The sequence below is a fragment of the Oryx dammah genome, unplaced genomic scaffold (genome assembly GCF_014754425.2).
Source record: "Oryx dammah isolate SB20612 unplaced genomic scaffold, SCBI_Odam_1.1 HiC_scaffold_29, whole genome shotgun sequence".
NCBI classification, from domain to species: domain Eukaryota; kingdom Metazoa; phylum Chordata; class Mammalia; order Artiodactyla; family Bovidae; genus Oryx; species Oryx dammah.
In genome coordinates, this window is record NW_024070213.1 from 85,494,682 (window position 1) to 85,496,381 (window position 1,700).

The 1,700-nt window shown below is 41.4% G+C and overlaps 1 protein-coding gene across 1 annotated transcript; it reads right to left on the reverse strand.

The window, feature by feature from the left end:
* Positions 1-225: 225 nt before the first annotated feature.
* On the reverse strand, positions 226-1,255 carry LOC120858084 (olfactory receptor 8S1-like). The gene is given in 2 exon segments (XM_040233950.1): positions 226-498; positions 500-1,255. Coding segments are annotated over 2 exon segments (1,029 nt in total).
* Between the last annotated feature and the right edge of the window lie 445 nt (positions 1,256-1,700).

Sequence of the window (1,700 nt, forward strand, 5' to 3'; positions counted from 1 at the left end):
TAGGCTCAGGATCTTTGTTCTTGTCAGGGTCTTTGTTCTGGTTCTGGCTCCTCAAATGTAGTGAAGTCACTGCTTCTGCACTAGTTTCCAGAGGCTGTGGTAGGAGCTGATGTCTCTAAATGTTTCCTCTCAGACCCAGGATGGGCAAAATAGTTCTCTGACTATATTTTTTAGCTTTTGGAAGTCACTTAACTTTGAATAAGAAATAAATACACTTGAATTTTATTAAAAATGAAGAACCACACAAGCTCTAAGCTTACAAATTTCTCTTCCCTTGTAGATTGGTTCTCTATTAGAACAGGCATCATATTGCCATCTTTGTTTAAACCCTGAGACACATACCTGGTGCCTTAGCATCCTCTGCAAAGCTGCCTTCACCTCCTGGTTGTTGAAGCTGTAAATGAGGGGGTTTATCAAGGATGTGATCACACCATACTGTATAGAGACAACTCGGCCCAGGATTGATCCTGAAGAGGGGCTAATGTACCTGAATAGAGCCATTCCCATAGAACAAGAGCACCATTGTGAGGTGGGAGGAGCAGGTGGAGAAGGCTTTGCCTTGGCCTTTAGAGGAGGAGATGCTTAGAATGGCAAGAATGATTTTAGAGTAAAAGAAGAGGATCAGGGGAAGTGTCACAAGTCCTAGAAATGCAGATGATCCAGTCAACAGGATAGTGTTAGGCATGGTATCACTGCAGGAGAGAGGGAAGAATGAAAGCAGTTCACAACTGAAGGGGGAGATGATATTGGGACCACAGAGCTGTAAGTTCTGGGTACAAAGATTATTCACTAGTGCGTTTAGAAGCCCCATCACCCATGCTGCACTGACCATTGCAATGCACAGAGATCCATTCATGATCACAGTGTAGAGCAGAGGGTGACAGATGGCACCATAGTGGTTATAGGCCATAGCAGAGAGCAAGCAGGTCTCAGTGCCTCCAGAAAATGTGAAAAAGAAACTCTGGGTAATGCATCCCCACACTGAAATGGTCTTCCTCTGAGACAGGAAATTCTGCAGCATCTTGGGTATGGTGACTGAAGAGTGGCATTTGTCTAGGAAAGACGAATGACCAAGGAAGAAGTACGTGGACATGTGCAGGTGAGGATCAGCCCTGATCACCAGGATCATCATCAGGTTCCCCATCAGGGTCAGGAGGTAAGTCCCTAAGAAGAGAACAAAGAGCATGGTCTGGATATCCGGGTCAGTAGACAACCCCAACAGCACAAATTCATCAATAATGCTAAGGTTTTTCATGGTTTCTTAGATATTCCATCCCTAAAAAAATTTTTAAAAATATTTACTTATTTAGTGGGGTAATGACCTGAGTCATTCTCTGGGAATAGGATTTTTAATTTATAAAATACCCACTTTTTAGCTTAAGCCAGAAAGTGAATTTGAGGATAAATAAATATCTGACTATCCTATTACCCTATTAAATATTGCAACTTTCCTTTTCCTGACTCTAAGTACTTCCTATGAAGGTAAACATCCCATTATACTTAACACCTCTAACATATAGATAATGGATTTAGTACATTAAAGATTATCTGTCCCTGTTAGAATTTACATTTTACACAGGAAAGGATCTTTATTGGTTTCTGCCCTCCCATCCCATGATGCATTCCTAGGTCAATAATTCAAATTTAGTCCATAATTTTTGAGTAAGAGAAGAGGATCAGAAAAGTCTCACCATCCTAGA